At 38.8% G+C, this 20,146-nt stretch overlaps 2 protein-coding genes across 6 annotated transcripts in view; one reads left to right on the top strand and one right to left on the bottom strand.

Moving 5' to 3' along the window:
• Nucleotides 1–16,593, top strand: part of LOC116311870 (netrin receptor UNC5C) — a 196,888-nt gene extending 180,295 nt beyond the window's left edge. For 2 of the 3 annotated variants that reach the window (XM_031729085.2, XM_039620756.1), the window contains 6 exons: nucleotides 2,661–2,829; nucleotides 5,232–5,465; nucleotides 7,114–7,263; nucleotides 7,470–7,634; nucleotides 10,757–10,935; nucleotides 13,144–16,593. In XM_031729085.2, coding sequence (XP_031584945.1) covers nucleotides 2,661–2,829; nucleotides 5,232–5,465; nucleotides 7,114–7,263; nucleotides 7,470–7,634; nucleotides 10,757–10,935; nucleotides 13,144–13,306 — 1,060 coding nt within the window. In that variant the 3' untranslated portion in view covers nucleotides 13,307–16,593. The remainder of the gene's footprint in view (nucleotides 1–2,660; nucleotides 2,830–5,231; nucleotides 5,466–7,113; nucleotides 7,264–7,469; nucleotides 7,635–10,756; nucleotides 10,936–13,143) is intronic. The other variant, XM_039620757.1, reaches the window with a different exon arrangement.
• Nucleotides 16,594–17,007: 414 nt separating this feature from the next.
• Nucleotides 17,008–20,146, bottom strand: part of bmpr1ba (bone morphogenetic protein receptor, type IBa) — a 64,614-nt gene continuing 61,475 nt past the window's right edge. For all 3 annotated transcript variants that reach the window (XM_039620939.1, XM_039620938.1, XM_031729098.2), the window contains 4 exons: nucleotides 19,588–19,885; nucleotides 19,291–19,466; nucleotides 19,069–19,199; nucleotides 17,008–18,983 (listed from right to left, as the gene is read on the bottom strand). In XM_039620939.1, coding sequence (XP_039476873.1) covers nucleotides 18,858–18,983; nucleotides 19,069–19,199; nucleotides 19,291–19,466; nucleotides 19,588–19,885 — 731 coding nt within the window. In that variant the 3' untranslated portion in view covers nucleotides 17,008–18,857. The remainder of the gene's footprint in view (nucleotides 18,984–19,068; nucleotides 19,200–19,290; nucleotides 19,467–19,587; nucleotides 19,886–20,146) is intronic.

Below are 20,146 nucleotides of genomic sequence, written 5' to 3'. Positions count from 1 at the left end.
ATACCTTTTTTGTGATTCATTCAGCAGAGGTCAGTTGGTGGCACAATGCATATTATAATACCAGAATTAGAGTTAAGTTAAGCAGCTTAAAATGGAATATTTGACACATTAATTGCTACCGACTTAACATCCTAATCTGTACACTAATCCATTAAATTTACATTGTTAATCAGGTTTTGATTCAGGACTATATTTAAATGTAAGGCTCTTAAGATTCATTACTTTGAAATATGCCAAAGTACAGCAGACCGTTGTGCGGCCAACTGATTGGTTTTAACTTCATGCTACATTATAAAGCCAAAGAACAGAGCTTTTGAAACCATATGCAGAGAGATCACTGCAACGACTATAACTAACAGATTAGTGGTTATTTTTGAGAATGCTTTAATCTTGTTACATGTTCTATAATCCTTTCTCCCCCTCCCCAAAAAGTACATACATGATGTACGTCGCTCTCTCTTTGTTAAAGTGACAAGGCACACTGCTTTTGATTCTGTTAAAAATTGATGTTCACCTTGGAATCAATACGGAGAAAAATCCATTCATATTTACTTGAAGGGGTTTTAAAAATGGGAATCTTAAAACCTGGATAAATACAACCAAGAGGGTCCAAATGGCTATGGACAATGGAAAGACACAGTTTGAGTCATGTATATTGTTCCATGCACTCATTTTACAGTCTCTTCAATCAGCAGCAGTCAATAAGAATTAGGCCCTGTGCTGCAGTATTTTTAAGAGGCTAACATCTTTTCAGCCCTCTGTGTTTACGCAGAACATCACATAGCTACTTTTACTTACCTCAGCAACCCTTGCCTTAGGTGTCAGATTAACAACAAACAAAAGTCAAAGCATCTCTTGTTGTATTTGCAAGATACAGGATACATAACATCATAAATCAATAAAGCTGTAATTCATTAACGGGTGACCTCAGCATTAGGTAGTTAAAAGGGTGCTATAGTTTCACTCCCACTGTTTTTATCTTTGTTTTTTCTACCCATGTGAACCCTTTATGAGTCAATAATGAGCCCCAGCAGCTGAATCGATAACACTGCTAAGGATTAGCTCTCCCTTGACACAAGGTGGGCTGAAAAAAACCAACAGAAAAAAAACATTGTTAATATTTAAATTCTATCTCCTCTATCTGTATGGCCTCATTCACAGTCAATATATGGCTTCGGGAAGATGAGGGATAATGGATTGTACTGGCATTTGACTTCGTGTACATTTTTTGTGTTTACTGCGAGTGTTGTTTAAGTATCTGGTTTCAATTTTCAGTTTACAAATGAGACTGCTATGCATGATCCTATGGATGTTGAAGTTTTCTGCTGCAGTACTGAGGCATACATTAGTTAGTGAGTGCTTGAGGTTCCAATATTTAGATGTATAAAAAGCACAAGAGTGTATGATTAGTAGCCTTTTATTTTCTGCCCCGTGAGCTGCAAGCTATTGAATCCAACTGAGGCTGACTACACAAATCATTCTCCAATAGAGTTTGTTTTTGCTCTCTTTTTCTTCTGTTCTCTAAGTTTTCTCATCTATGCAAAGGTAATCTATTCCCCTCACAAGTAAATGTCCAGCTTTGGACTAGTGCATCTCAAAAAATTAGAATATTGTGAAAATGAGAAACCTGGTATCTAATATTATTAGATTATTTTCTATGATCAATCAAAAGAGGATTTACAATACACACGTCCTTTAATTTAGTCTACACTGCTTTAACACAAATTACTGCATTACTGCTTTGTGGCATGTAGGCAGCCAGTTTGTGGCCCTGCTGAAGTGTCATTGAAGGTGCTTTGATAGTAACCTTTGACTTATCTGTGTGTTTTTAAGTGCATTGTCATCGTTTTGACAATACTCCATATATTACCTATGGAGTTCAGGTCAGGCGCGTTGGCTCGCCAATCAAGCACCGTAATAATACGGTCAGTTGGTAGTGTGTGCAGGTGCCAAGTCATGCTGGAAAAGGAAATCAGCTAAGCTTATCAGCAGATGGCAGCATGAAGTGCTCTAAAGCCTCCGAGTAGATGCCCCAGTCCTCTCCTTGTGAAGCTCTCCCAAGTTCTTGAATTGACTTTTCTTGACAATCCTCTCAAGGCTACGGTGATCCCTGTTGCTTGTGCACCTTTTCCTTCCAGTCAACTTTCCATTAATACACTTCGATGCAGCACTCTGCAAACAGACAGCCTTTTCAGCAGTGACCCTCTGTGGCTTACCCTCCTTTTGGACAGTGTCGATAATCATCTTCGGGAAAATCAGCAAGGCTCCCCAGAATTATGGTTGTGTGTACGCAGTTAGACAGAGAGATGCACAGTGTTTATACTGACTGAATAGTAATTTACTCAAAATTATATAATCCAAAAATTTGAGATACTAGTTTTCTGACTTTTGTGAGCAAAAAAAGGCTTAAAATATTTCACTTTATCCACAATGAATATGGACTATTTAAGGGTATCAATATATTAAGATTAGAATAGATTTAGAATATATGAAGATTCTTTAGTAGTCCTTGTTAATACAAGGTAAAAACGAAACACAGACCAGAAAAGAAACCAATTTAGCTTTGTGGGATTGAAGCTCGCACTAGCTGGTATCCGACAGCGCAGCCCTCCTGTTGCTCTTTTGTGTCGTGTCACCTCAGTGTTATCTGTGTTTCACAGACCCCCAGTAGAGGACATCCAGACAGTTCTTAGCCCAGTGGTGAGCTGTGGACCTCCAGGAGCCCTGCTGACCAGACCAGTGATCCTCACCATCCACCACTGCGCTGACAATGTCCAGGAAGACTGGCTCATACAGCTGAAGAATCAGCTGGCCATGGGAGAATGGGAGGTGAGTGTTCAGCATTGTGTCCTTTTTGTTTGTGTGCACTATTTATGTTCCACTGTTTAGAGAGTTGCAACATACAGCTTTTGAAGAGAAAAGCTGTCGCCGTGTTGCCAGCTAATGAAAAATTTAAATTTCCGACGGATGTGAATACACAGGGATGCACGTGTACAGTGAAATTTCTAAATGTGAAGAAGTCTGCAAATAATTGTTTACACAAAGTAATGGCAAACTTGCCCACAGCCATAGCCAAGTAAGCGATATGCAGTCATTTGCACGGTACACACACAGCATATAGAGGAATAACCTGAATTACACATACACTCTGTCTATTCAGTGAGCGAGAGAGAGGAAAAGAAGGAGAGAAGGAGAGAAAATTTGGTAAACAGAAATTGCCTACAGGCTAGTAGACAAGCAGGGGGTTGAAGACTCCTATCAGAAGCAATTTGTTATGCTTCTGCCATCCTCCTCTTCTCTCATCTTTCTTCTTATGTTTCTATCTCTCCTTTTTTTCTATCCTTCTCTTTCTCCCTCCTCCCGTGTCTCTCAGCATGAAGTCTCTACCTCAGCAATCTATTGCGTGTGTCTGTGTGTGTCTGTGTGTGTGCGCATGTGTGCATCCTTGTGTGTGGGTGTGGGTGATAAGACTGTCTTGCAGCATCACTGTGTCTACAAGGCGCCCGTATGCTGTCTTCTGTTGCTTATCACAGCTCAACACAATGTCTTTGCACAATTAGCCATGCATAAGACTGTGTGTGTGTGTGTGTGTGTGTGTGTGTGTGTGTGTGTGTGTGTGTGTGTGTGCGCGTGTGAGAGTGAGAGAGATTCACAGAAGAGGCTCGGTGCAGAGTGGTTAAAAAAAAAAACAAGAAAAATGAAAAGTGGAATTTCATCAGGAAGTCGATTTGTTTTTCTTTTATTGCAGTAGAACATCCATTTCCCATCACAAAGTTTTCCCCAAAACAGTGAGAGGAAAGGTAATTGAATTCCCCTCATATCAGGGGGGAGCAGCCACAGTTGTGATTACCAGTAATAACAGATTCCTACCATACTGCTTCCTGACCTCTTTGTATTGATTCAGCTCATCTGTAGGAACACAACCCCGCGTGAACTGTGATTCAATACTCAATATTTGTATCACACGTTAACGGAGTCACACAAGCAAACATGGATATCTGCACAACTAATTGCGGATCCAGTGGTCACATAATAAGAACACAGATAGCCTGTGCATCCTCCGTTAACTGAGAGAAACGTATGGATTTACCATAACTCAGGCTGCTACAGGGAACTGTAGAAATGATATGAGCTACAGCCAGCACATATCCCACAGTGGGATTGGACACACTTCACAGACAACCTCTTTAACCAAGTCTCATCATTCTCCCGAAGTACACATTGATGTACTTCTACAAGTATGTACAGCAAATACACTTACAGTGTGCTAAAAGAGATTTATATTCTATCATACGTGTTGGAAACACCTTCTTTTTTTTGTTGATAAACTACAAACAACGTGTCACATACTGTCTTTTTGCAAGTAAAAACTCAACAATAATAACTGTGCTTTTTTTACTTTAAAAAATTCTCTAGAGTTAAGAAAACCTCTTAACTCAATTTGCATAAAAACAAAAAAGGCAAACAAACCTGTTTATAGGAGCGGAATGCATTTGAAATAAACCGCAACCTTGCTTACTTATGGGCTGTTTGCATTAGTGGAAAAGCTTCCAAATGCAGGTGCTGTCAGGTTATGTTAACAGACAGAATGTGGCTTAATGCCCGTAAATTCTCAAATAAAGCCTGTACTCAAATAACAGCCAGCTTTTAACAATAGTGGTCTGTATGACCAAACGAAGGACAGCCCTAAAAAAAAAAAAGGTGGGAAAACAAGATTAACCGGACCATGGCTCACTTTGTAAATTCACTTTGCAAATAATCTACATTTTCATGGTCTCTTTAACAATACTCTGCTCTATATTGATCACAGTTTATTGTTTTAAGCCAAACACTGTTGTCACGCACAGTTTTGTTCAACGTGATCCTACTGTGACATTTATCTCAGGTTTATGCTGATTAAATCCACCGTTTTGCTAAGAAAAATAGAAAGCTTTTCAGATGAGAAAGGGAATTATGCCTATGAATGTCTGCAGCAGTTTTAATATGAAACAGATTTAGCAAATGTTAAGTTTAATTTGACAACAGCAACTATCGTGGATTTAATTTAAAAGGTGGCCTTACTTAAATTAAAGAACTCTTTGATTGAGATGAGTAAAGGCTCACATGGTATTTCAACAGTACTGTGTTAAAGAACTTCCAACACTGCATTCACAGTCACCCGTCATAGGCACAAAATGGTACTATGTCTAAAAAATTTCCTTTTTCCCTTTTTTTGTGTCTGGTTCCTGAAGGATGTGGTTGTAGTGGGAGAGGAAAACTTCACCACCCCCTGCTATGTGCAGATGGACTCAGAGGCATGCCACATTCTGACAGAGACACTGGGGACGTACTGCCTGGTGGGCCAGTCAATTGGCAAAGCAGCTGCCAAGAGGCTCAAGCTGGCTGTTTTTGGGCCCGTTTCCTGCACGACTTTGGACTATCACATCAGGGTCTATTGTCTGGATGATACTCAAGATGCACTCAAGGTAAAGAATTGAAGCTAAATAAATACCAAGCCAAGCAGTATTTTTTCCACTTGTGTTTTAATAGAAACATTAGATAAATAAAGGACGTATTCACCCCCAGTGCCTTGAATAACACCGAAGGCATTTGATACTATTGGCTGAAAGTGTTGCTGCGTTTATTAGTGCTGTGAGAGATTTAGCTCTCTCTTGGTCTACCCATACTAAAATGCTTCCATGATAATTTACATTTGAAAAGAAATGTATATATAAGCGTTTGAACAGAAAGGGCTTCACAGAGTCATAAACAGAAGCTTCTGCACCTCTTGTCTTCTGGAAATGAGCTAAGAAGGAGTAAACAACGCAGGGTCAAGCAATGTCAAAGCAGCAATGCTGCTGAATTCAAACAAATTCAAAGCACTGGAGGGACCATCTGATATGGGAGATTAACAGTGGTAATTTATGCATGCAATGTTAAGTCAAGTGTCAGTGGCACACAGCCATGCACACTCTTGCACAAACATAAACAAACACTTAGTTTTACCAGTTCAAACAAGCAATTGTAACTCTAATTGAGAGTTCAGAGGTGTGCTTTTCTTTTCCAATGATGAGGACTTTGTTTAGTATAATTGATAGGCTGGCGTTTCACAGGGGAGTTCTCTGCTGTATTTCTACAGTAGAGCTGCCACGTTCAAAGTTGATGGAAGGAGGAATTGATTATTTTGAAAAGGTTGTAGGAGGCATCAAAATTCATACGAATAACTTATTATAACTGAGTGCTTCTGTGTGTATTTTCAAGAGCCAATTGGTAAGCAGATGCAGTATAAGTACTTATTCACTGATGTTTTTCTACGGTGCAGATATACTTCTGTAGTATTCTCTTGGTGTGATCTTACCCAACAATACATACAGACGTCTTTTTTATTAGGGTCAGTAAAAATCCCCACAAAATAAAAAATAACTTTCGTAGTGTTTACTTCCCTGCACAATTGGCTAAACAATGAATGGAGAGTGTCATTTTTATATTGAAATCAAACACAGTGCATTGCAACAACCAATCCACAATAAGTACTTTGCTTCACCTTTAGATCTGGAGTGAGGTTATCCTTTCTCATCCTTCATCCTTGGAAGCTAGACAGGCATTATTGCTGAATTTAAAACTAGATGCAACAACCATCATAAAAGACAAAAATGGAATCATTAGTAATAGGTTTATTCGTTTAGTGTATTAAAGCCCAGAGTGTAAGCAATATGATACATTGAAGTCATCTTCTAATACCAATAGAAGTAATTTCATTTTACCATATTGCATTAAAGATATGCTTCATTTCCTCATATCTCAAAACAGCAGTACATTGACTGGTGGGGCATTATTAATCAAGGATTTTATTGAGCCTCTTAATGTGTCTTTTCAGTTCAGTGCGTTTAGCAAAGCAAAGCTTTGCTTATAATCAGGACATACAAGTATGGAGACGTGTGATGATATCTCATTAAATCTTTAATGCATTTTAGATGTTTTATGGTGCCTTATGTGCAGTAATTTTGCAAATTAAATCAAAGGTCTTATACATTCTCTAATGTATAAAAAATGGTCCAGTTAGTGAGATGAAGCAGAGGGAAACCTGGAGAGTAAATATAAAGTTGTTATTTCTTTATGTGGGGTTTTGTGTAGGAGGTTCTTCAGATGGAGACCCAGATGGGAGGAAAGCTTCTGGATGAGCCAAAGACGCTGAACTTTAAGGACAGCACACATAATCTGAGGCTGTCCATCCATGACGTGCCAAGCACACATTGGAAGAGCAAACTCATTGCAAAATATCAGGTAAGAGGGATACACATGTAGATGCACTTTGACATTTAACAATTCTATACAGGCACCAAAATCATTTACGACCTCAAACGGTGACAGAATTTACAAATTTGCATTTTTATTATCAAAATCTGGGAAACAGTAGTACTACTTTGTGTACCTGGAAAAACAATTTTGCAAAAACGTGTATTTATTTTCTACGTTTGTGCATGCTGTAGGAGATCCCATTCTACCAGGTTTGGAGTGGCAGTCAGAGAACTCTTCACTGTACCTTCACCCTGGAGAGATTAAGCCCAGCCACCACAGACATCAGCTGCAAACTGTGTGTACGGCAGGTAGAAGGAGAAGGACAGATCTTTCAGCTCAGCAACACATTGGAGGAGGTAAGCTTGTAGAAATTTACATATATATTGGGGGCGACTGCGTGCTGTCCACTAATCAGAATGTTGTTGGTTCGATCCCCATTTCCTACAATCTGCATGCCGCAGGGTAGGCTACCTAGGCAAGATACTAAACCCTAAAATTGCCCCTGATGTATCATGGGTTTACGTTGTTGTGTGTCTGTGTGTGCATCACTTGAAGACAGCGCTTCATTTAATTTAACATTTACATACATCAAAAGCGCTATAACACAGTTTATACTGCTTGCATGTGCAAGATAGCTGCAGACAGCAACATTAACTCCCACTGGCCAGGGATGGAATAAACTAATACATGCTGAAACATGCTGAATGAGTAATACAGAGAGAGAGAGACATTTCTTTCTACATCCTTGCTTCCTAACTTCTACATTCTTGTACAAAAGGTCCTAAAGTCACTAAGTTTTTTCACTGTCTGTCAGACAGTCAGGGTTTCTGCTATGGTTCTGTGACTCTGTTCAATCATTCATACTAGGGCTAGAGGTCACACAACACGAGTTGAATAACTCCTCTTTGATTTTGCTAGGCCTTTTTACCATGAAGTCACTGAATGTGTGCGTGTCTGTGTGTGAATGGCTTCGGTCGGAGGTCAGTCCATTCTTTTTAAATGTAACGGCTTCAAATTCTCCCATGGTGGTCAGGGTAATAGCACTGTACTTTAGAATGGTTTTTTTCTCTTTTTTTGTATAACCAGGTAAGGTGGCTTAGAAGAATGGATGTTTCTCTTATTTTTCTTTTACTATTTACAAAAGTACTTTTGGTGTAGCGGGAAGAGTTCCACATGTTCTGTATTCCTCAGCAGTACTTGATGAGCACAACATTATAAATGAGTGTAACCCAGAAAAAGACATTTCTTTGAGGTTAATGAAAATGACACCATAATGTAAAGAATATTTAAACATCAAAATGATGAAAGAATAGTCATATTTCTCCATTTATAAAGGCAATACTGCCTAGATTCGCAGAAGCAACCACACATCTATCAACCACCCTTGCATCACTTTTAAATCATCCAGTCCATACTATACCCAGCTGATAGTAGACTTCTAAGGCAATACTGAAATGAATATTTGACAGTTTCTTTTTAAAAAATCATTAAAAATATATAATTATAATCAACTTTGTGATCTAATTTGAAAAGTCTAAAAGTCACAGTTTCTGCTTGGCAGTTCTGTGCTTTAGTTTTGCAAGACAACACAGATTCTAATGTCTTTCATATAGTTAGGTCTGCAAGTATTTGGACAATAACACACTTTATGTAAATTTGCACAGTGGATTTTATTTTGTGGCAACTGTGGGCTATTGCAACAGATTTTAAATGATAAGTTGCAGTCCATTTGAAATAAGCCATTACATAATTGCTTTGATCTAACCTGGGACACATTTGACAGCTGGAGCTAAACATGTAAGTACTTTAACTCCACGTCTGTTTGTGTGTGCTGCACATTAAGCAAAATGTTGTAGATCCTCAACAATGTTAAACAATGAAAAGCAAAGCAGATTTAAAGCATTATTTCAACAGAGATGTCCCGTTGCATCAGTCATTCAGTCTCCAGCAGCAGAGAGCTTTCTGCCATAAATTGAGGCTAAGTAGATGCAGTAAATAGTAATCATTCACATCAACAGTGGCTGTTGTTGTTTCCCTCTGCCAAGCAACATTCATTAGGCTGCTGCCTCCTTTCAACCCAGGAGTGGCAGATTAATGGGATGAAGGTTTAGAAAAGAGACAGGGATCGACAGTGAGAGGAGAGAGTGCTCGGGAGCAGATTTTTTGTGTTTGTTACACTCTTGTATTACTTAGGAAACACCAAATGTAATTGGTCACACTAAAGGTAAGCAGCAAATAGAGAAAGCCAGGCAGAGATGTGGGTGAACTAAAAATATGATGAATTGATCTTCTTCATGGTTCTCAGATGAATGCACATTTTCGTCTATAGAACCATCCCCATCCTGTGTCACTATTGCAAAAGATGTACTGTATGAGTCTGGGGATACGACAACATTTCTCTTAATGAATAACTGCATTTAAAAGCTGAAACACTTTTGTGCAAAAGTCTTGAGCCACCATTTCTTTCTGTTTGCTTCCAAGGAGGCAGAGCAACATCTCCAGGCTTTATTCAAGCCCAAACAGGCATCGAGGGAAGAAGCAGTGTTGTGACTAGACATAACAGACAAATTAGCAAAAAACAATTTTGAATTGTATCTTTAGGCACTTTGTCACTATCAGCCTGTCACAAAAACTCATTTCCCTCATTTCATTTGTTTAAACTCCGAAAAATGCCAAACAGTTTAACAGGCAGAAAATAGTATTTATGCATCAATAAGGTTATTCGCAAAAAAACTATTACCTGAAAATTTGGCATGACTTGATGATGTACAGTTTGTCCTTAACAAAACTGAGGAAAGTAAAGAACAAAAGAAGTGGTAGGCCAAAAAAACCAAAAACAAATAGGACACACAGGACCTGAGAGATGCATCTGTCTTCCCTGTTGATCCACCTGCTGTTCACTGAAACAGTCTCACCGTGGGTTTTACGTAATGGTGAAAGCAAATTTTAAATCTTTGCTTCAGATCATCATCATGTGCAACTAGTGGTACAACTAGCGATGGCGGGGATCTTATCAAAACTGAACACAGAAGAGTACCATCAGACATTGATTGACCCTCTATGCAGTATCAAGTGGAAAGCATCTGATTGGCTTCATTTTTCAGCATGAGAGTGATCCCAAATGCCCTGCCAATACAATGAAAGCATACCTGGATAGAGAAACACACAATGGACTGGCCTCTTCAGAGCTCGGACCTCAACATTATTGAAGCAGCGTGGCTAAAACATCTTGACTGGAACAAAAGACAGCCAACATCCAAAGAAGAGCTTTGAATCTTCTTCAGAATGCCTGGAAAACTATTCTTGAAGACTACTTAAAGAAATTACGAGAAAGCTTGCATAAGAGACTTCAAAATCTGTTGAAGAATAAAGGTGGTCATACCAAATATTGACTTTCAAGCTTGCTGGAATTACACAAACAAAGAGAGAGAGGGAGCCTTTAAAATAACAACTGACCAGTTTCTTTCTGTCTTTTCAGGAGGTCCACTGTATAGACACATCCCTGATGGACCCTGCCAGTAATATTACAACTTTAGTGGGGCCCAATGCCTTTCGGATTCCTTTATCCATCAGACAGAAGTTGTGTGGAAGCCTGGATGCACCACAGACCAGAGGCAATGACTGGAGGATGCTGGCCCACAAACTCAACCTTGACAGGTGACACTTGGCATTTGTTTTATGGATGCTTCTCTTAGTTGTTTTACTTGATTTGAGTCCTCATTCAGGCTTAATAATAGCCTGTTTCATCTCTTCACCAGAAGAAAATCACAGAGAATCACTTGTTGCACTCCAGTAGAAATTAACTGATCAAGTCCTTGAACACCTTTCAGTATTTTGAACCTGCATCTCTTCAGAATCTCTCTTGGGCAAAGCAGCACTGCTGGACTCCTGATTAGTAAATTAAAAGGACATTTCCTCTTTGGATTTAACTCACAGGTAACATCCGCAGAAACTCTGTGTGCAGATGTGTGTCCTAATGATTTAGACTGGAGGTTCGTTTACCAGCAGCTACCGAAGCATAGCCAGATATTGAGAGGATAATTGGGCACAAGTGCACATCATTGTCCCAGCAGGCAGCCAGCTCATGAAGCAGTGTGTTGATGTGGGCACCAAATATTCCTGATCAGTGGGCGAAAAGCTAGCCAAATTGTTGTTTACTTCCACATTTCCACTAAAAAGGTACTCTTCAAAAGGACCACGATCAAAAGGTCTAACAAAGGACTATCATCTTCTCTCCCCTCTGCTCTAATGGCTGCTACATCATGTCCGTTTTACTTCTTAGTGTTACTCATGCTCTGCGGTCACAGTCATTATTCCTTACATAACCTTTTCATGTATATATAAATGATGAGACCTCAAATGTACCCACTCTGGCACACGCAGAAACACTCAGAAAGTTTAGAAGTTTTGATCCAATGCAGTGAAATGGCTTTAAAACAAATGCTGGAAACTCACACACATAAAAGAAAAGGCCAATCTCAGCTGTCGAGTTCATTTAACAGCAGGATACTCCTTATCGCATACCGCAGGCAGATGGAGTCTGACGCACAACATGAAACAAAGGGAAACAAAGTTGGAGAGAAAGTAATAGGAATTTATTTATTAGACGTTTTGAACGAGAGAACTGTGAAAAATTAAGAAAGTCTGTAAGAAGAGAAACCGATTAAAATGAGGAGCATGGGGATGAAGGGATGTTTGTGGTTGCATTTAAACAGCACCAAAGCTCGCCAGAGTGTGCCAACAGTACAATCACAGGATTTACAGAAGAACAAAAAGCTTCGGTTTTACCCCGTGAAGCTCAATCTCTGGCTTTTGCACTTCAAAGAAGAAATTGAGATTTTTGTCACAGATGTCTCAGACTTTTCCTCTGCAGCCACTGTGGACTTTGACTCGCCACGGCTTGGTTCTAATGCGATAACATTTTCTTCCCCCACATTTGTCTAAAATATTTTGAAGTGAACATAGGTAATAAAAATGTCCAAAAAAAAGGAAATTAACCTGTCAAATTTCATTTATGCTTCCTTACACCACAGCTGATAGCAAATGGTATAGAAGACCCGATAAAGTGTATTTCTTTATAGTAAGTTCTTCTGTCTGTGCTGCTTTATTGTGTGATAGTCTCAAGTAAGTCTTGAAGAGAGCAATAATTCATCACCTTTGCTCCGCAGTATGTTAAATAGAAGTTTTAGAATGTTTTATATTATATGTTATTCCCCTATAATTTCACATTAAAAAGCTTTTTTTTCATCACACATCCCACATGGGCTGATAAAATAATCAGCATCAATCATTACATATTATGCATGCTGTATAAGCTGTCCTGCTTTTGGCCAACATGTACTGTCTCATGAATATTGATGGGTTGATTGGTCATTGCAGACTGGGTCAAGTGTAATGTTTCTGTTTTACAATGTGAATCATGGAAAATGGTTCAGCTAAAGAAAAATGGGCCAGTTCCATATTTTATTTTTTTGCAACTTGACCTCTGTCTAAATATCAGAATTCATAATGACATTAACATCACTGTAGATAACAGATACTTCTCCACATCTCATGTGTGCTTTCTCACTGAGGAGGGTCATCTAAACCGTCTGTACTGGGTGTCCAGCAAGTGTATTCCAAACCCGTCCCTGACACATCTTTTAAAGTTTTGGATGAAATCTGTCTTAGCGATTAGACAATGAAGCCATTCACTTCACACTCGTGAGTCACTCGCTGCCCATGCTTGTCAGAAAGCAAATTTCAAATATTCCAATTTAATCTTTTAAAAATAATTTGGAATTGGAATTCATCTTTGTCTGTTGCATAATATTGACTACTCTATGCTTTGTCACTCACCCCCTCACTCCTTAATGTTCATTTCAGATACCTGAACTACTTTGCCACCAAGTCCAGTCCAACAGGCGTAATCCTGGATCTCTGGGAGGCCCAACATTTCCCTGATGGAGACCTAAATGAACTGGCCACTGTGCTGGAAGAAATGGGTCGCCACGACAGTAGCCTTGCCTCCATGACAGCGGAACATTGACGAAACACTGCAGTTACCATGACAATGGCAGAGCTCTGGAGATGATTACGCGTGAAGTCTCGATGGTTGATCCTGCAGCGAGGGCAACAAACCAATTAGCAACAGAAAAGTTGCCACCGTGGTGACTGAGCACCGGTTAAATACCATGGTAATCATGCCGACATGGTAACAGATAGGAGAGGCACCTTAACTGGTGCTGGAACTATCTATGTATCTTTGTATGTGTATTTGCGAGATGTTGCAGTGTCGTATGTGACCGAAAGAGAGATAACCCTACCTATCTATCAGGAACACCGAAAAATATACACACGCCTACAAAAAAAAAAGAAAAAGAACAAAAAAAGAGCTTGTCCATAGTAACACCAGTTGTTCTCTTGTTGTTACTTTAATATTGAACAAGGAGAAGCAAAGAACAAGAAGCAGCAGAGAGGTACTGACCTTGGAAACCTCTGTAGGAATGGAACAGAATCATAAAGGGAGAGAAGGTAAACTGATTACAGAAGAGTGGGAGAAGGTAGAGTGAGGAAACGGAGAGAGTGAGTTAGGGACTCTTAAGAAAGATGGGCGCAAACACAGAGCGAAGCTAAACTGATTACAAAAGAGAGGGAGGACATAAACATAAAATGATGGAAGCGATGGCAGGTGATCATCTGAACGGAAAACAGATAATGAGAAAGGGGGATAAAGAAGTGACTCTTCTCTTGTGAGCCTCGGCTGTACGTGTTTGCCAGTACAGTTTGTCGTCTTTATATCGTTTCTTAGGGAACGCTCTATGAATTCTGCTGTCCATATGTGTGGATCATTTCCTGATACAAGAATGAGTACAAAGTGACTGTCAATCAAGGGTCCTGACCAGAAACAAGCCCGAGACAACAACAACTGTCCCCTTTGGGTTATTATCATAATGATGGTTCCAATTTGATGTTGATTAAGATTAAGGCTTTTTTCAAAAATACCATCAAAATCTTTCAGGTCAGAGAAAAATGAACACAAAAGCAATTTAACTTGCTTCCAATGCCTCTAATGGTTTTTTTTTTCTTTTTTTTTTTTCAAAAAGCCAGTCCAAAGATAATTATGCTGCTGAAGGATGCAAGAAGAACCTTTTTTTTCCTTTAAAATAATCTTTTTTAAGATTTCAAGATTTCATTTATGATAATCATGTAATGATTATTAGGTAAAGTTCATCATCATGCACAGTACATTGCAGTAAAGCATCTAAGACTTTTATTTTGAAAGAATCATTGCTTTTTCACATTTTTAAAAAAATAAATAAATACATTAAAAAAAAAAAAAAAACACGATCCAGACAGGAAAAAGCCACAGGAACGGCAATCTCAAAACTACAAGTGCATCTCAAACCACTGAGAGTCTCAACATAATATCTGCACTAATGCTGCTTCTCTATTACTTAACAACCAGCAGTTTAGTTGACCACAACCTCAAACCCAGAAGTGTCTCTTTTAGACTGTTGGGGCTTCTTTCTGGACAGACGGACAAAGCAAAAAAAAGGGGGGGCGGGGATGGAAAACATAACTTGATTTGAATGCAGGAATTATATGACAGTGAATTAAATGCAGCTCATCTACTACTAATATACCGATTTTAATCAATTATATTCCAGTTTCCTTCAGCTGTGTTATCTGCCATCAGGCCACATGTGGCATTTCATTTGTGATCGTCGCCATGACTTTGCTGGTCACTAGCACCATCCAGTGGCCTTTGATAAATAAGAGCATTTTAAGTGTTTTCATTTTTATTTTATTTTGTGTAAATACATGATTATCATTATGTTCATTCTAAAGACCTTTTATTACCATATATTTTTCTTCATTGCTCATTATTATTTACATAAACTTTTTTTTGCCAGCTTTATTGTGTTTATGTGTGACACTTATGAGGGGAATCTGCATCAGTTACTTAGCAGCTAACATTCCAGTCATGGTGTATGTATGACAAAGTTGCAATTTACAGGTAAAAATCATATAAAGGGAGATATGTAACATGAAGTGTAATATATTTGTGTTTGCAGAACAACTTGCATAATTACAATTGGCCCTGAGAGGGGAAAATTTCAAAAACTGGAGTTCGGTATTTCCGTTTTGAATTATGGAGAGACGCCATATGAAACTGAACATCAGGTATAGAGAGGAGACAAAAAGGGAGGCAGAGGTCAAGTTTAACACTGGTACAAAAGGTCAAGTATTTACCTTGGTCATGACAGATTTTATCTTATAGCTGCCCGCTCAGGAGGAAACCTTGAGATATTGATTTTCCACAAAGATTTTCCTTTCTTTGTACAGTTGTTCAAATATGTGCGACTTTAAGATTCAGACCTCTTGTATCGGTGTAAAACCAGCTGTAAAAGTACGTGTGGTTTGATTTTGCGTAGCTCACAGCAGGAAAGGTGTACGGTTAACTGACAGAGTGGATGTTTTGTATGTTTTCAAATGTAATTGGTGATGTCATATGTGAGGAAGTAAAAGGGATGGGAAACCTTATGAGGATAAAAGCCTAAAATATTTTAGTCATCAGCTGAAACAAACATGAACCCAAAGGTCATGACAATGCCTCTTTTATACAATTTGATCATCGACATCACTGACAACTTTAAAGGCTGAAATCAGTCATACAACATCTATTTTTTTGAATTACGACATTAGGAATTGTTTAAAAAAATTAAAATAGCATAGCTCCACCTCAGATTTCAAGTGTACAGTTTACCAGGAGAATGGATTTTCTGTTAAAAAAGCAAAAGCGAGACAAGGGAGGTTTTCATGAGGAGAGCACGTGTAGGCCTCCAGGAGATGATCCTTCATGATGTGAAAATGAAGAAAGTAGTATTAAGATATCAAAGTATGTAAAAAAAAAAAAAATATTTTCTATTTCCAGTGTGTACAGTTGTGTACTGTCAGCTATATTTGGCAAATTTCTGAATATGAAAAAGCAGTACAGTTAATAGTTTGTATGTTTGATTTTTTTTAATTTAAGTTTTTCTTTTTTTCCTTTTTTGTAAAAGCAGTGTCTACTATGCAAACTTGGCATTGGTTATCATGATAGAAGTCTTTATCTAGAGCTGTCCTTGTAAGTGCACTCCTGGTTTTACTATCGGGAGTGATTTGATTTGATTAGTGTGGGATAGTGTTGGTCCATTTTAGCTAATTCTGGCACGCTTCATGAGTCTTGCTCAATCTTGCTGAATGCTTGCCTCTCTATCTCCTCTAATTGTTCTCTGTACAAAGTGTAAGAAAGAATTTTTAAGACAATTAATAAATTATATTTATAAGCAATGCTGAAAACTTGTGGTGCATTTGGTGGCTTTTTTCAACACAACTTTTACTTGCGTGTAATATCCCAACTTGGTCAGAAATCCGATTTGTAGCGCATGAAAAAAGATATTTTTCATTTGCGATCCTTATTTTTCTTATGATTTCTGTGAAATTCACATTTACATGCTCCAGACTCAATAATTTGTGGGATAAAGAAGCCTGAAGGGGAGGAAATTGAAACGGAAAATCCTTATGGTGTCACTATTTAACATGCTGTGTGCTCAGCAGCACCAGTGGGTTGTAATGAGGCATGCTGCTTTTTTTTTTTTTTTTTCAACAAAGAAAATATGGAGAGCGTGTCTTAACAGTAAGAGGCAATGACTTGTTAGTATTCACCTCCTTCAGCTACCACAAATTGAGCATCAGCCATTTAGATGAGTGAAACACTTTATTGGGGGGGGAATGTTCAACCTTTTACTGAAAAAAAACACAAATTTCTCTCACGGACAACTACAGCAGATACAGATCAAATAAGGCACAACACCCAAGAGGAAAGAAAGGGCATTTACTGTATATCACAACAAATCTGCCACACCAAAACCTCCATCCATAAGAAAACGCTGTTGTTTTGTTGACAAGAGCAAGATTGAAATTCAGTGACCTCTGAAGGAAATGGAAACTAAGGAATTATAAAAGCTAAAAAAATAAAATAAAATAAGCCAGTCAGAGAAATCTCTGGCACTGACGTCATGACAGCACACCACTGTGGATGACCTAACAAGCCCCCTAACTGTGATAACTTTGTAACTGGAGAAATATGTCATCATGAAGTTGCCCAACCGTGGAATGTTTCTATGTGAGAGTTTGAATTAATGGAGGAACTTGCCTAATAGAAACTGACTTGATCAGTGCCAAAGTGCCATTTGCGTTCAACAGAACTGGTTTATTACACTGAAATAGTTTAACATTAATGTATAAGGGTGGCTTGTAACCAGGAACTAAAGATTTCATATAGTCAACAAGTTAACATCTTGTGGTTTAATATTTTGGATGAGGCTTGGGTGCTTTCTTGAACCAGCCAACTTCTTAGTGCACTCTTTCACTATAAGGGTATACTGCTAAACCCACTGCTTTAAATACACTCCATCTTTTCGTTACGGGGGCCACAGCCATTGGGAATTAGTGAATAATAACAATGAGCCGTGACATGGCAACTTTTGGCACCCCTAAACTAACACAAATCCACACATTTATAATGGATCACTAGATAATCAAGCAAAACTTCACCTTACAGTTTGTGTGAAGCAGTTTCAGATTGTCTGATAGGCCTTCCTTCCTGTACTTGCTCTACAGTGGCTATGGGGGGCACTGCTCTGCTTTAACCATTCCACTGGTGAAACGCCGCCTCTTCAGAGGCAGGTTTTATTTTTAATACATGTCCCAAAGAAGCCTAAAGAAACACAGAGGTCGTTAGAGCCCCAATCTAGATTTATTTATACATATTAACTTACTTATTATTACGCTTTTTTTTTTTTTTTACAAATTACCTTAAAGTTGTACATGGAAAACGTTTGGTATTCTCATTAGCTCACAAAACAAATTTACCTTTTCTTCAGTGTCTACAAATGGTATCACCATAATCGAAACTTGTACACCTTCAAAATATTTTTATTTCTGTCACAGTGTCACTTGTCATAACAAAGAGCAATTTAAAGCTATTTAAAAGTGACAAAAAATGTGTTCAATCCAAGGAAGTGTTTAGAAAGTAGGTGTAATGCTGCAATAACAGATTGCGTTGACGCACATCCCTTCGGTTCTTTTAATCAGACCTTCATCTACGGGTAAGTTAGCTTTCACAGAAAGCAATCATGTAGTCTTCCACTCACTGGTCAGTAGCCTGTTTGTGTATCTCAGCATGTACAGTGCCAAGTCAAACTCAAGTCTCTTTCTCCAAGGCCTTTGGAGCATGTGAACAGGAACCTATATCTGGCCTTAGAGTCTTCACACTAGTCTGAAATGTAATTGTCTCATCTTCTTTGAAGGACAGAAGAGGGCCATGCACAGTTAGTTCTGATTGTTTTTGAGGGGACTTTGCAGAATTCTGGGCATTTGAACTCAAAATATGTCATCATGGGATCCTCTAAGTGATCTTCTGCTTCATGTTTCCCCTCCTTTTCCCCCCAGAAAACAAACAAACAAAAAACCCAGCTTGTACGGCCTGGAATAGAACCAGTGTTAGTACCTGCCTTTTGTATGCGTGTAAACACACACCAGGCAGTGCTTTCTCACAGCTTGATATCCTGTGATTCTGACATTTTGGCAAGTGTCTTTTTGACCCGTAGGGCTGTGAGGCGGCAGGCTGGATTGTGGGCCCAGCATTCTGTCATCAGCTTCCCCATCTGTCTCAAACACTGAGGAGACACAAACTTATGTTACAGAGGTTGTCGATTTGTACGTTTCTGCAAGGATAGTGTGGAATATTTTTCCATGTTTTACCTCATCGCTGGTCCATCGATTAGGAAAGGATGGTCGTAGCTTCTTGATGCAGACCACCTCTCTCATGTCTTCATATGAAGGGTCTGTTGGAACCAGCTCATGATATGGTAACTGGTACTCTTCAAGGATTCCTACAATAAATACGTTACAGAAGAGTCATATTCCTCTCTGATGCCGTTTGGCTTTTAGAAGGTGTTCCAACTATTTATTTACTCCATTTACCTCCTGAGATGCAGCGACGTGCAATCTCCCAGAGAATGAGCCCAAAACTGTACATGTCAGCCATGATGTAAGACTGAAAGTGACTTCTGTTCAAAGTCTCGTCCAGAACCTCTGGAGGCATGTAGCGCTTTGTACCGACTCTTGTATTGGGGGGAATATCTACTTCATTTGTGTCACTAAAGAGTCAGACATCAAAGTAATAAGGATAAATAATTTAGAACAAAATTACTTTAAATACATGAATTCCAATATTTATCATCATCCATCCTAAATAGAACACATTCATGAGAAATTCACCTGATAAACTTGACAGCCAGTCCTAGGTCAGCTATACAGCAGGTCCCATTTCTTTTCACAAGTATGTTCTTACTCTTCAGATCCCTGTGAGCAATGGCAGGTTTGCCCTGGGTGCCAAAGATCTCTGTGTGGAGGTGACAGAGTCCTGACACAGAGGAGTAGGCCAGTCGCAGCATAGCTTTATTGTCTAGAGTGGTCGATTTGAGGTAGTCATACAATGATCCATTTTCATGGTAGTCAGTTATTAAGTAGAGTTGGGTCCAAGAGCCAGTTCCTTTAATATCTGCAGCTATAAAACCTGTGAACGGGGGGAGAAAGGGATGTATGGAACACAAAGAGAGATGGACCTTAACATTCAGCAGTTTCCCCCATTGCTGAATTTCATGGGAGTACAGAACAATTTCTGACATATATACTGTGGGTTTTTTGGTTCTTTTCTTCTTCACTGACCGTCGTTTGAGCATTGACAATATGTGTGAAGCTGTGCAGAAAACTGATCTTTCAGTGAGTTTGGGCAGTTTTTCACTAACATCTGCCATTTTACGATATCATATTTCAG

Source organism: Oreochromis aureus, linkage group 12 (assembly GCF_013358895.1).
Source record: "Oreochromis aureus strain Israel breed Guangdong linkage group 12, ZZ_aureus, whole genome shotgun sequence".
In the NCBI taxonomy this organism is placed as follows: domain Eukaryota; kingdom Metazoa; phylum Chordata; class Actinopteri; order Cichliformes; family Cichlidae; genus Oreochromis; species Oreochromis aureus.
The sequence above is the reverse complement of the archived record's forward strand: the minus strand, read 5'-3'. Positions and strand labels throughout refer to the sequence as shown.